Source organism: Myotis lucifugus, unplaced genomic scaffold, assembly GCF_000147115.1.
Source record: "Myotis lucifugus unplaced genomic scaffold, Myoluc2.0 scaffold_7, whole genome shotgun sequence".
Taxonomy (NCBI): domain Eukaryota; kingdom Metazoa; phylum Chordata; class Mammalia; order Chiroptera; family Vespertilionidae; genus Myotis; species Myotis lucifugus.
In genome coordinates, this window is record NW_005871055.1 from 1,817,791 (window position 1) to 1,830,704 (window position 12,914).

Genomic DNA, 12,914 nt, shown 5'->3' on the forward strand with positions numbered 1-12,914 from the left:
CCAAGGCAGTTAGATCTTCAGGACTTTCCGGGGCTGTGCCGGGGGACCAGCATCCCTGGGCCATGTCCACTGAAGGCCTAGACTTCTGTAGTGTCCCTTGGGCTAGGACCCCTTGCCCTCCTAAGCCACAGAAATAGATGAGATCCCCTAGAAAGAAAAAATATGCGGCTAACATGAGATTACCTGACTTTTGATAAAAGAATGTTAGGTCAGCCCTGGCTGGGTGGCTCACTTGGTTGGAGCATCATCCTGTGTACCAAAAGGTTCCGGGTTTGATTCCCAGTTGGGGCACATACAGGAGGCAGCAGATCAATGTTTCTCACATCAATGTTTCTCCCTCCCCCCCTCTCTGTCTCCCTCCCTTCCCCTCCCTAAAATCAATAGACATATCTCTGGTTGAGGATAAAACGAAGTTAGATCATTGGACTCTTCACTCATTGTCTTTGTTAGCAAATTTCTTCATTATCACCAGCCTTATTTTTTGCAAAAAACAAAAGGTTTGCTTGGCTTTCTTGTGCTTTTCCGTTCCCTCTGTTTACTCTCTTATTATATCTGGCTGCTTGATGAGGATTTGTAGCTAGACGTGTGGTTATTGTGTGTGAGTTCCCTCCCACAGAGCCCTCCTTGGGGCACTCAGTTCTCGTGCCCAGTGCAGACCGTCAGAACTTCCTCAACGCTCACTCACAGCCCAGGCTGGAATCCTTCAGTAGAATCAGTTCTCTCCTTTGGGGACATGGCAGTGGCTATATGGTGTCTCCTGTGGCCCATCTCCCATTCAGAGGACGTGAGGGTTTGCCGTTAAGAGGACACGTGTGGCAGCTTTCTCCCTCCCCTGCCTTCTGTCTTTCAAACCAGGTGCCCCAGCTTTACATGCAGAATAAGAGCAGTAGACGGCTCTCAGGGTGTGTTCCTTAGGCCACAGCAGCAGCACCCAAGAGCTTGTTAGAAATACCAAGATGAGCCCCACTCCTGACCGACTGACTGACTCAGTTCTGGGGGTGGGACCCAACACTGTTTCATGGAACAAGGCCTCCTGGTGAGATGGGTGCAAGGGAAAGTTTGGGAGCAACTGGTACAGAAGAAACGGGGATCCACAGGCTGTGTCCTAGGCCATTGGAGCGGCTGCCCCAGACGGTGACTTCTACACAGAAAAGTGTTTCTCACAGTTCTGGAGGATGGGAAGTGCAAGATTAAGGCGCCGGCAGATTGGGTGTCTAGTGAGGGCCTGGTTTCTGGGTCCTCTTTCTCACTGTGTCCTCACAGAGCAGGTCCCTTTTATAAGGGCCTGAATTCCACTCAGGAGGGCCTCACCTCCCAAATACACCACGTCCAGATACCACCACATTGGGGGCTGGGTTCCAACATATGAATCTGGGAGTGACATGGACATCAGTCACTTAAAACTTCATCCCCCTGAACGCGTTCCTTCCCCCTGAACGGGTGGTCCGCAGCCTGGCCTGCGCCTGGTCAACACGTGGGGAACTTGTAAGCGCACCAGGGGCTGCGCACATCCCGGCCAATTAAATGGGCATCTCTGGGGAGAGGCCCAGGCACCTGTGTGTTTAAATTCTCTTCAGGTGACTTGGGTGCAGTGAGTCGGAAACCTCTGCGGTCAGCCTCTGTCAAGTGCGTATCAGGCCGCCACCTCTGGGTGAGAGGTGATGCTGGGAGAAACGAGGGACATGTGTTCCATGTGTGTTCATGGCCAATTAGGCCCCAAGGCAAACCCATGAGGAGCCGTAGGAAGCGTGAGCCTTTCCTTCTCTGTTCTCTGGTGCACCACCTACCAGCATCTGTGGGGCCCCTGGCTCTGAGATGACACGTGGTGTCACTTCCCATGAATATTCTCATGCATGACTTCCATTCAGCTTCTCTCCTCATTGGAGACGGCTGGGTCCTGAGCCAGGACCCCTGGATTCCTAAATGCTGATCTGCCCCCCACTCCCTGGCACTGACATTGGAACAAGTTCTTATCTTCCTGACATTTGTCTCAACTCAGCAGGATACTGAGATGTGCAGATTTGGGTTGGTGTCTACATTATTATGGCAAAAATGTGTAGCCCTTTAATGCTGTTCTGGCCACTCGCTAATCCTGAAGTTGACAGCAGGTGAAAGCCAACACTCTGGGGACAGCGCTGAGCTGCCCCATGGGCTCCAGGGGAGTCAGCACTGCTGTCAGCCCAGATGAGCCTGGGCTGAGGCGCCCCCCGAGGCCGGTCCCCAGGCAGACGAGGAGACACTGTGTACATCTCACAGGGGACAAAACAAACATCCGAGTCCTTGGGTAAAGTCTAGCAGCAAAGCTCAACTCCTGGTGTTGTAGAAACCTTTACTATTTACTCCGGGCTTGGTAACTTAGGAAACATCTGAATTTGTGGAATTAATTCACTAGACCAACATCTTTTGAGAATCTTTGTGAAATCGCCCAAAAGAAAGAGCTAAGATTCAGATAGCGATCTCAAAAAGCTTATACCTGAGATGACATTGACAAGGAGCTACCGTACAGGCACTGAGAACTAAGCGCCAAGGGAGGGGTGAAGACGTGGGGGCCGGGGGGCCCACGGAAGTCAGAGGCAAAGGAGCCCCCTTAGCCTGGGATGGTCGGAGAGAGCTGCATAGAAAGGATGGCCTTTCACCTGATCTTGAGGGAAAGATGGAGCAACTCACATACTCCATCTCAGCTCTAATGCCGCCCCTGGGGAGGCCTCCCGGACCCCGCTGACAAGAGCCCCATCCGGTCATTCCTCTCTCACACCTGCTTTATTTTCTCCACAGCACTTACCACCTGACTTTCTCAGTTTCCTATATTTGGTTAAGAACGCTGAGTTACGCTCCACGAGGGCAAAGCTTCCATCTCTTTTGTTCATCCCTATACCCAGTTCCTGGAACAGTGCCTGGCTCGCTGTAGACACGCAATACATTGAAGAAATGTACAGGTGGATAAATGGATGGATCAACTTTTATCTCCTTTCCTAGGGTATCACAGGAATCCGCTTTGCGGGAGGAGAGAAGTGCTACATCAAAGCGCAGGTGAAGGCGCGCGTTCCTGAGGTGGGCGCCGTGGCCAAGCAGAGCATCGCCTCCGAACTGGTGGGTACCAGCGGCCCGGGCATCCGGAGGGCTTGGCAGATGTGGCTTGAAGGCACAACCCTTTCTGTCTCCGGTTCCTCGATAGGTTTGAGACCACAACATAAATTCTAGCTCTTCTCTGCCAAAGGAACTGAAACTATTCTAGTCCTCCTGGTTGGTTCTAAGTGGTCATTCTTACATGATGTAGCATATTTAGTGGTTTTGGAAAATCGTATTTTAAAGTGCTTAACGGGGATGTTTTCACATGGCCCATATTTGCCTGATGATAGGGAACTATCCAATCAGTGATCAAGAAAACATAAAGGACTTCGCATGTTAGACTCTTTCTTCATCAGAGGGGCCTTAGTTACTCTGAAAATCCCAACAGTTGATGCCCCAGCCTCTGTGGGGAAAGCAGCCTCGAGGCATCTCACTCCCTTACCTGTGTGTCAGGCAACTTCCTGGGAGTTAGTTCCAACCGTTTTGAGCTGAGATGGCTCCCCCACAACTTCTTCCCGTTGGTTCAAGTTCAACCAATGAAGCTAGATCAACATATATCGAATTTCTTTTCTATGTGTCAAATTTGTGAGGTTTTTTAAAAACATAACTCTCCCGTTTGTTATTAATAGCTTGCCTTTGAGCTTGATTTTATAAACATTTCTTTTAAGGATTGCACACAGAGTTCTAAAGACACATTTAACAATAATAGCTAACATTTATTTGATACTTTAGGGTTTACAAAGTGGTCACATTCATTATTGTCTTCCATTTGAGTTGTTGCAACGTCTGGTGGAACAAACATGGACTTTGGCACCAGAAAAATGTAGATTCACATCCAGCTCTGACACTGCTGTGGCTGTGGCTTCACCTCTGTGAGCCTGTTTTGTCATCTACAAACTAGGGGCACACATACGGTCCCCCACGGCCCTGAAACTACTAGATAATGAATAGGTGGCTGCTGCTGTCATTGTTAATTTTATTATGATTACCTTTGGTCCTCCCAGTCTCCTGAGAGGGGGGAGCCAGCACCAGCTCCCTCAGGCAAAAGAGGAAAAACAAGGGTAAGCAAAGAGCCTGGAGACTGGCCGGCTGCTTGCCCTCCGAGGAGCAGCAGCGGAAGGTATCTCAGAACACAGAACAAAACAAAAGCGCAAAACAAACCAGTGAGGTTTAAAGCTCATTAGCGTGTCCTCCGTTTTCTTTCCTACTCCCAGTTTCCCCAGCCATTCGTCCTGTGAGGTGGTGCCGGGCCTTCATGGCTCAGTCCCTCCCTCCGAGCTGCCCCCGTGTGCCCTCAGGAGCCATCCCCCCCCACCCCCCCCACCCCCCGCAGAAGGCTGTGCTCCCACTGCAAACTCCCAGGGCCCAGCATAACAGTGACACCAAGACCTTTGTTCTGCCTTTAAACTTCTCTTACTGCACTGCCGTTCTCTTAGATCACTCGTTTCTGTTAGAAAGCCTGTGGTGACTGTAATCCTTGGCAGCATCCCCAGTGGACATGGAACCCACGCTCTGCTGCCTTCCACAAGAACCAGACCCCCAGCTGTACATTTGCAGTACATATTCTGGGTTTTTTAAAAACAATTTTTGCTTTTTTAATCGGAGGGAGATACAAGCTCACGCTTGCTCTGAGCTCCAGTGCCAGGCGAGATTCTAGAGAACCCAGATACATACTGAGAGAAACTGGACTGTCTGGCATCGGAGCAGGAAAGCAGGGGTGGCTTTCTTCCAGATGGAGGTGCTCACAGAGGTCATTGTTCCTGTGCTGGGACCTCCCCAGTGCAGGGCTGACTGGCAGCTATTGCTGTTTGCTCCGCCCTGGAGATTCCCTGAGACCCCACCCCACCCAATTTACAACCCCACCCAAGCTGTGCACAGAGGCTTTTGCATATGAATGGCCTGTCCCTTCTCAGCCTAAAACCTGTTAAACAAGCTGCAGCTGGGTCAGGGAGCCCCAAAGCTATCAAAAGAAGACCCAAGGCTGGCAGCACCAGCCTGCCTTGCTTCACAGCTGGGCCTCATCTGGGCACTTCCAAACCCTATATAAAGAGGAGGGATCTGCAAATCTCTCTGTAGCTCCTGCTGGGTGGCCCCAGGCAGTGGCTGACCTTGCAGCTCCTTGGAGATCCAAGAGCCAGTGTACCCAATGGTCAGTGTGAGACCATACCAGATTACAACTCTTCAGATCCATAAGCAACACACTCAAGGGGCAGACTCAGCGAGCACCAAAGCCCCAACTGAAGCAAGTCCTGCTCCATAAGGGTGTCTGCTACACAGCAGCTCTCCCACTGTAGTAGCAGCTGGTCCTCACAGCCAATTGGCCTGGAGGTCAATTCCTCCCAGTGATACCAACAGCAATCAAGGCTCAACTACAACAAGACTGTGCACACAGCCCCCAAAGGGGTGGACCAAGAGTGTCCACCTCAGGTGACTGGGGAGGCTGAGCCACTGGGCCCTATGGGACACCTACTACACAAGGTCACTCTATCAACTCAAGGAGACTTAGCAGCTACCCAATACATAGACATGCACTGACCACCAAGGGGCAGATGCTCCAACCGGTAGGTTAGCTTGCTGCTGGGGTCCAGCTGATCGGGATTGGGCGAGATGGCCCAGACATGCCCTGGAGCCCTCCCATGGTCCCTCTCCGGCCCCAATCATGCACCGGTGGGGTCCCTCGGCCTGGCCTGCACCCTCTCACAATCCAGGACCCCTCAGCGGGTGTTGGAGAGCCAGTTTCAGCCTGATCCCTGCAGGCTAGGGGACCCCACCAGTGCACAAATCCGTGCACTGGGCCTCTAGTTTAAAAATAAATGTTGACTCACACATGTGTGATACATATAAAACTCCTGCTGGTGCCAATCACACACGTGTTTTAATTTTATAATACGATTAGAGGCCTGGTGCACAAAAATTTGTGCACTTGGGGGGGTCCCTCAGCCTGGCCTGTGCCCTCTCGAAGTCTGGGACCCCTCAGGGGATGACCACCTGCTGGCTTAGGCCCACTCCCTGGGGGATCGGGCCTAAGCTGGCAGTCAGACATCCCTCTGGCAGCCCGGGAGCCCTCAGGGGATGTCCACTTGCCAGCGGGGAGCAGGCCTAAGCTGCAGTCAGACATCCTTAGTGCTGCTGAGGAGGCGGGAGGGGCTCCCACCACCACCGCTGTGCTGGCAGCCGTCAGCCTGGGTTGTGGCTGAGCAGAGCTCCCCCTGTGGGAGCGCACTGACCACCAGGGGGCAGCTCCTGCATTGAGCATCTGCCCCCTGGTGGTCAGTGTGTGTCATAGTGACCAGTCATTCCCAGTCATTCTGCTATTAGGGTCAATTTGCATATTACCCTTTTATTATATAGGACTAGAGGCCCGGTGCACAAAAATTTGTGCACTCGGGGGGGAGAGGGGGTCCCTCAGCCCGGCCTGTGCCCTCTCGTAGTCTGGGACCCCTCGGGAGATAATGACCTGCTGGCTTAGGCCCGCTCCCAGGTGGCAGAGGGCAGGCCCAATCCCTAGGTGCAGCCCCTGGTCGGGCTCAGAGCAGGGCCGATTGGGGAGTTGGGGCGCCGCCCCCTGTCACACACAGAGCAGGGCAGATCAGGGGGTTGGGGCGCCGCCACTGTCACACTCAGGGCAGGGCCGATGGGGAGGTTATGGCTCTACCCCATCACACACAGAGCAGGGCCTATGGGGCGGGGGGAGGGGGGGGTTGGGGCGCCGCACCCTGTCACACACAGAGCCGCAGGGCAATCAGTGGGTTGGGGAGCTCCCCCCTATCAGGCACAGAGCAGGGCTGATCAGGGGGTTGGGGTGCCTTCCCCTGTCACGAACAGAGCAGGGCGGATAGGGAGGTTGTGGCCCCGCCCCCTGTCACACACAGAGCCGCAGGGCGATCAGGGGGTTTGGTCGCTGCCCCCTGTCACGCTGATCCCGGTGCTGGGAGGCATATTACCCTTTTACTATATAGAATAGAGGCCTGGTACACGGGTGGGGGCCGGCTGGTTTGCCCTGAAGGATGTCCTGGATCAGGGTGGGGGTCCCCACTGGGGTGCCTGGCCAGCCTGGATGAGAGGATGATGGCTGTTTGCATCTGGTCACACCCCCTTCAGGGTGGGGGTCCCCACTGGGGTGCCTGGCCAGCCTGGATGAGGGGATGATGGCTGTTTTCAGGCTGGCCACACCCCCTTTAGGGTGGGGGGTCCCCGCTGGGGTGCCTGGCCACCCTGGGTGAGGGGCTGATGGCCGTTTTCAGGCTGGCCACGCCCCCCAGCGACCCAAGCTCCCAGCCTCTCCTTTTTTTTCTGGGATTTATTTATCTTCTATAATTGAAACTTTGTAGCCTTGAGCAGAGCTGAGGGCCGGCCCCGGGCAGGTGGGCAGGTGGGAAGCTTGGCTTCCTCCATCACCAGAAACAACCCAAGCCTCCTGCTCGCTCCAGCTCTGTGGCCACCATCTTAGTTGGGTTAATTTGCATACTTGTTCCTGATTGGCTGGTGGGTGTGGCTTGTGGGCATGGCTTGACCGTAGCAGAGGGACGGTTAATTTGCATGTTTCTCTTTTATTATATAGGCTATTATATATACTATTTTGACATGTAGTTTTTTGCAGTAACATAATTACTGCACAAATCTTCTAATTAATTTCCTTTCAATGTGCACGAATCCGTGCATTGGGCCACTAGTATAATTATAATTTTAAAAGTTGTTTGTTCAGCTATCTTCAATTTTTAACCAATTAAAATAATAATCCAAAATAATTTTTTGAATACATAATTCACTGTGGTGAATAGTGTGCATTTAAATCTTTGTCTGCATCTGATTTTCTTCTCAGGCCATAGGAGTGAATTATTTTTCTTGTGTTTCATTTGTTTATATGTGTGTGGTGGATCCTCTGATGGACAAGACCAAATTCAGACAATATGTTCGTGTAACACAGGAATGTGTTTGGCTGTCACTAACAGAAAACTACACGTAGAGTAACTGAAACAAATAGGATCTGTTTGCTCCATAGTAAGCAATGTGGAGGCTCAGGGACCAGCATCTCTGACTATTTTGGCCTTTCCTTCCAGCTCCAAACATCAGTCACACATTCAAGTAAGAACGTCAGGGAGAGGCTGAGCAGCACCAACCTTGACTTCCCTTTGATCAAGAAAGCAGAGGCTTTTGGCCCTAACCGGTTTGGCTCAGTGGATAGAGCATCAGCCTGTGGACTCAAGGGTCCCAGGTTCGATTCTGGACAAGGGCATGTACCTCGGTTGCAGGCACATCCCCAGTAGGGGGTGTGCAGGAGGCAGCTGATCGATGTTTCTCTCTCATTGATGTTTCTAACTCTCTATCTCTCTCCCTTCCTATCTGTAAAAAATCAATAAAATATATATTTAAAAAAAAGAAAAAAAGAAAAGAAAGCAGAGGCTTCAAAGCCCCAACACCCTCCTGGGTGGACCTCATTGTCCAGAACTGCTCACACAGCGCCCACAGCTTGGAGGGTCTGAGAAGCAAGAGTCTCTCCTGGGACTGGGCACACTGCTGCCTCAAACCAAAGCAGATTGTGCTGCCCAGAAAGGAGGGAGACAGGAGATTGGGGAGACAGCTGACAGTCCGTGCCATGGGCTTGCTTAACATTCCTAGCTTGTAGGATGCATCTACATGCATTATCCCCTCAGCCCACCTTTTCCCCACACACTTTCAATTATGATGGGGTAGATGTATGCACCGCTTGCTCTTATAAATTTTTCATCAGTTTTGTATAACTTTAAAAAGCTATTACACCCAAAGAGCATTCATTTCCTGGATGGAGCCATTTAATTTAAGGTAAATAACTAGATTACCTGCGAGCCGCTTCCTCCAATAACTCTGAGTTGTTCTAATGCAGCCATAAGCCTGGGGGAGAAAGCATAAACGAAGTGCTGCTTTCAGCTCAAAATAAAGAGAAAACATTTTAATTTCTCCAAACTATTGCAAACTAATAAATACATCAAAGGAACAACCTGGCAAAATAAATTGGTCTCCTGGGTTATCAAACCTTTCTCAGCATCGCGCTGCAGAAGAAAACGCCGGGCTTAGCTTTGAAACCTCAGTGGTGTGCTCGATGTGAAGAACATCTCAAATGTGTTTTGTTAGAGCTGGGAAAGGGAGAAATGGTTTATGTTAAATAACACTTTGAACTGATGACATTAAAGAACCAATCGCTTGCTTTTTCCATTGTTGTTCAGTACAAAACCCCAAAGAATTTTCACTCCAAATGGAGCGTTCCTCAATCCTTTGTAGGATTCCAGGGCCATTCAATTGCTTTTCCTCAAAAACACCTTTGATCAGAAACATCAGATTAACCCAAAGCTCAAAGCCGGTATCAAGTAATTTTCACTTCTACTCAGGATTCTATATTCACACATTCCAGCTTCCAAAGGCAGGCTGGCGTGCGGCGCGGGGCAGGTGCTAAATATTGTGGAGAGAGCTACAAAGAGGAGAGATTAGAACCTTAAAGTGTATGTTTGGGGTGGGGGGGTGGGGGGGGGGTAGGCAGGCATACACATACACCCAGAATTCTCGTTAAGTTTTTACAAAGCCGAGTAATCTTTTACCCGCCTGTGAATCTTAATACTCAGCATGCTCCACTCTCCACTGCCTTCTTGCTCAATGCATTTCATTTTCACTTACTTACAGGAAGGCAAGATCATGCCAGTTAAGTATGAAGAAAGTTCTCTTATCTGGGTGGCTGTAGGCCAGCCCGTGAAGGACAACAGCTTCTTGAGCGCCAAAGTCATAGAACTCTGTGGCGACCTCCCTATTTTCTGGCTTAAACCAACTTATCCGAAAGGTAACATTTTCAAGTCTCTTCATGCTGCGTGGAAGGCTGCCTGTCCGTGTGAGGGCCCTGGGAGCCCCTCCACGGGCCTGAGCTGTGACGGGAAGGGGGATCAGGGTGCACACGCAGGTCTCAGTCATTGGCCTGAGAGCTCTGAGAGAAGGAAGGGCCGCCCTGAGGTTGTAGGGCCGCCGGCAGCAGGGTTAGCAGGAAGCGACCAGGCGTCCCAGCCCGCTGCAGGGCCTGGTCTCTATTTATGACGCTCCCACTTCTTTCCACTCTGCCCCATCTCAGTTGTTTGCACTTCGCAATTTTACTTTTTTTTCCCCTAAGGCACAGAATCCATGGACTGAGACGCTGAATCTTTATTATGTTCAAACCTAGGATTATGGGACAGCCAAATGGGGCTGTGGGCAGAGGTTGAGATTCTTTAAGTTCTGGGCTCAAGCGTCAGCCTCCAAGTTCCATGAAAATAAATGAAGGGCCCTGGGGTTCCGAGCGAGGTACGAGCACACCTGGCAGCTGTTTCCGGGTGGGGAAGGGCAGGTGAGCCCCGCAGGCCAGGCTCTGTCCCCTTCGTTCCTGTCCCCAGGGCTGTCCTCACTCTTTATTTCCACCACAGTCACCCTCTGCCCCCCCACCTGCCCCCAAAGGCCGGCTCTGTAGCTCTGGCTCAAGTGTGGATAAAAGGCCTTTCTTCTAGCACAGCTGAGATAGGCCCCCCCCCCCTAAAAAGATTTTATTGAACATCAAGATAAAGCAGAAAAGAAATAATAATGAAAAAATGCAGGCATTGAAACCAGGCTTGGGGGTAAAATGGGCAGTTACTGTTAACGCTGCAGGGTTTCAGTTTTGCAAGATGAAAACTATTCTGGAGATAGACGGTTGCATAGCAATGTAAATGTACTTTATGCCACTGAACTTTACCCTGAAGAATGGTTTAACTGGTAAATTTTATGTATATTTTACCACCATTTATTTTTAAAAACCTCACCAAGGCTTAAAAAATCCAGACTTCTGATTCTGCCATGGCTGACTTAATCCTACCGTTCACAAGTCTTATTCTGTCCCAGAGCTTGGCAAATAGGATTCAATTTATGCATCAGTGGCCATGGCTGCCTGGCAGGCTCGGTAAGAAATAACACCATGAGCAGTGTTTGTCGCCACTGTTGGGGGCTGGAGAGAGGGCTGCCAAATGGACAGCTGCTTTTGTCATCCTGCTCTTGCCCAGTAGGTGGCCCCAACTCACAATTCTGTGGCCACTGGCCAAGTTCTCACTTTCAATTCCCCACCTGCCTCTACATGGAATAGGCCTTCCTGCTTTCCACACCCAGGAACTACTTCTCCAATACCTTGTCATCTTTTCCAGTCAAGGACAAAAGTCTGCAACTCTGCTACCATGGATGATAACCCTCCCTAAGCACTTTCTGTTCGAGGACAAGCCTCTTACCCAAGGAGTTCATTCAGTCATTCACTCACTCATTCATTCAGCAAACATTTATTGACATATTTATTATGTACCATTTACTTCTTCCGGGCACTTGGAATGCACTGGTGAACAGAACAAACAAGAATCCCTGCCCTCGGGAGTTTACATTGTTAGCAAGGGGAAACAGCAATAAACACAAAGTTACAATAAGAAAATCATATGGCAAGATGCAAGGTGCTAGGGTAAAACCACAGCAGGCCGGGGGGTGGGGGGGTTTGGGAAGATGGTGCTATGGGCAGTGCTAGGGACTGACAGCCTGAGTTCCTGGGGAAAGGGCTTGTTTCCTGCACCCAAGATGTGGTGTGGCCCCTCCCAGCCCAACAGCATGACCACGTTGTAAGTATTCAATCATCACAGCATCCATATGAGAATTACATACATTACGTCCAACACCAGAACAGTGGGAATCACCGAAATGCCCTCCAGATTTGAAAAGGATTAAATCGGTGTTGATGTAGCCATAGGATGGAATATCATAGACATTAAAAATGAGGGATTTTTATGTATTAACTATGTATGGTGACAGATGGTTAAAGACTTGTTGTGGTGATCACTTTGTAAGGTATGTAAATGTTGAATCACTATGTTGTATACCTGAAACTAATATAATACCCTGTCAATATAATTAAAAGTAATTTTAAATGGGATTTTTTCCCAATCTCTCATAAATGCAGTAATATTTTAGAATAAAATTAAGGGGGGAAAACCTCCTCTAAGAGGTGCCTCTTTCCCCATCACCTAATTCTAAGCCCCCCAACTCCAGGGTGTCCATCACCCCCACCCTTGGATCTTGAAGCTGGCAGGTCATCAGCGTCACATGCTGTATTATCAGGGACACCGGTAATGGTAGCTAGACAAGGTCAGAGAGAAGGATGACAGCTGATGACTGCTGAGCTTTGGCTGTGTGTCAGGCACTGTTACGTATTGTCCCCATTTAATCTTTACCAACAACTCTCTGTGTAACTACTAATGATCCCATTTTATGGATGAACAAACTAAGGTTCACAGAGATTAAATAATTCACCTGAGGTCATTAAGTTAAAAGAAGAGGAGATTTTAATCCAGGTCTCCCTGAAGCCTTTCCAACAATGCCTCAGAAACCAAGAGGCTAACCACAGCTATAAAGCACATCTAAGTTTTCATAAATAATATAGCATGCTATAATCACCACCACCTATGAATGCGTATTATATGAGTTCCTTGGGAAAAGAACTATGCTAAAATCCTTCAAATTGTTCGTTAACTGTATCACAACCCTGTGAGATACCAGTAGATACTATTATTATCCCCATTTTACAGATGAACTGAGACTCAGAGAGATACCAAAGTCCACCCTGTGTGGTCTTTTCCATTGTTGTTACTCGGCAGCCGTAGGCCATGCTGCGGGGCCCACCACGAGGCAGTGTGGTGAACTAGAGCACTGAGCTGGAGGTCAGAGTGAAGTTTACCTTCAGTTCCTATCTCTTCCATCACCCCTGTGACCTTGGCTAAGTCGCTTGTGTTTCTGGAGCCTCATGCTCTCATGTATAAAAGTATCTGCTTTTTCTATTCCATAGGATT

General features: G+C 49.9%; 1 protein-coding gene across 1 annotated transcript in view; it reads left to right on the plus strand.

Moving 5' to 3' along the window:
• The window catches only part of CNMD (chondromodulin), a 29,682-nt gene that overhangs the window by 10,895 nt on the left and 5,873 nt on the right, over positions 1 to 12,914 (plus strand). The window contains 2 exon segments of the mRNA XM_006083490.3: positions 2,977 to 3,090; positions 9,724 to 9,877. Coding sequence (XP_006083552.2) covers positions 2,977 to 3,090; positions 9,724 to 9,877 — 268 coding nt within the window.